General features: G+C 40.1%; 1 protein-coding gene across 1 annotated transcript in view; it reads left to right on the top strand.

The window, feature by feature from the left end:
- The window catches only part of LOC107722858 (voltage-dependent anion-selective channel protein 2-like), a 14,179-nt gene extending 13,571 nt beyond the window's left edge, over positions 1–608 (top strand). The window contains exons 9-10 of the mRNA XM_016531351.1: positions 264–414; positions 495–608. Of these exons, the coding sequence (XP_016386837.1) occupies positions 264–414; positions 495–578 (235 nt within the window). The 3' untranslated portion in view covers positions 579–608. The remainder of the gene's footprint in view (positions 1–263; positions 415–494) is intronic.
- Positions 609–1,156: the final 548 nt, after the last annotated feature.

Here is a 1,156-nt window from a genome sequence, read left to right as displayed (position 1 = left end):
TGGTTTTGCTTTGTTTCACAGAACTAATCGTTGCCTGGGTTGCGTACGTATGTTTGGGGCGGAGCTATCAAAATAGGGGCGAGACCCTTTTGGGGTAGGGGCGTGTTTGTTTTGGTGATTTCAAATGTCAACATTGGCTACCAGAAATCACTTACCCCACCTTTAACGATAACAATCCTGGCTCATAGTGCTAATGAGATGTGATTTACAAACAGTTTTTAGCCTTTTGAAGTTAATTGTGTTGTTTTGTATGTGTGTTGCAGTAATGATGGCACAGAGTTCGGCGGCTCCATCTATCAGAAGGTGAACGGTCAGTTGGAGACGGCGGTGAATCTGGCCTGGACCGCAGGCAGTAACAACACACGCTTTGGCATCGCTGTCAAATACCAGCTAGATAAAGACTCCTCCATCTCTGTGAGTGCAAAACACAATCCAGTAACAACGGACAAATGTCTCTGACTGTAGATGATAAATAACCCTGTGTCTCTCTTCAGGCCAAAGTCAACAACGCTAGTCTGGTTGGAGTAGGATACACACAGAGCCTCCGGCCAGGTGAGCAAACACCTTCATGTCATTAATAATCAGACGTTCATTCCTTAACTAGGTGTTTACAAACTTAAAAGTTTGAAATAACTTTGAAAAGCTTGAAGTTTGAAGACTTTACTCGAAGCCAATAAAATGTTATTAACATGTTCTAGCACATTGCTTAAAAATCAAAATTGACTTTATTGACTTTATTAGCGCACATTGCTAGTCTTGATGTGAACAATTAATCCGTGCAAGTTAATCCGCTGAAAAAAATTGTTTGACTTGGTAATCTTTGATCAAAATCTGAACATTTGCTTCCACTCTGGAATGGCATTCCTTCTCTGATGACTAGGGATGGGCGTATCGATCCTAAGTATCGATACTCAAACTAAAAATATCGATACTAAGGTGTGTTTTATTTACCAGTGATTTTGTTTATTTAAAATAATAATAATAATGCGTACAAATGCATTGAATTGGACGAATAACCTTTGTTTGCAAGTAATTGTGTAGGATAGAACTATTTTCCTGCTCAGCTGAACACGCTAATGTTGCAAGACAGAACCAATCCATCACAGAGAGCATTCACTCACTTCTGACAGTGCATTCAAACAGGGCTGCGTTTCCC

This window comes from Sinocyclocheilus rhinocerous, unplaced genomic scaffold (assembly GCF_001515625.1).
Source record: "Sinocyclocheilus rhinocerous isolate Xijiao unplaced genomic scaffold, SAMN03320098_v1.1 scaffold1596, whole genome shotgun sequence".
Lineage (NCBI taxonomy): Eukaryota > Metazoa > Chordata > Actinopteri > Cypriniformes > Cyprinidae > Sinocyclocheilus > Sinocyclocheilus rhinocerous.
Note: the sequence above shows the minus strand (reverse complement) of the source record. Positions and strands in the feature narration are given on the sequence as shown.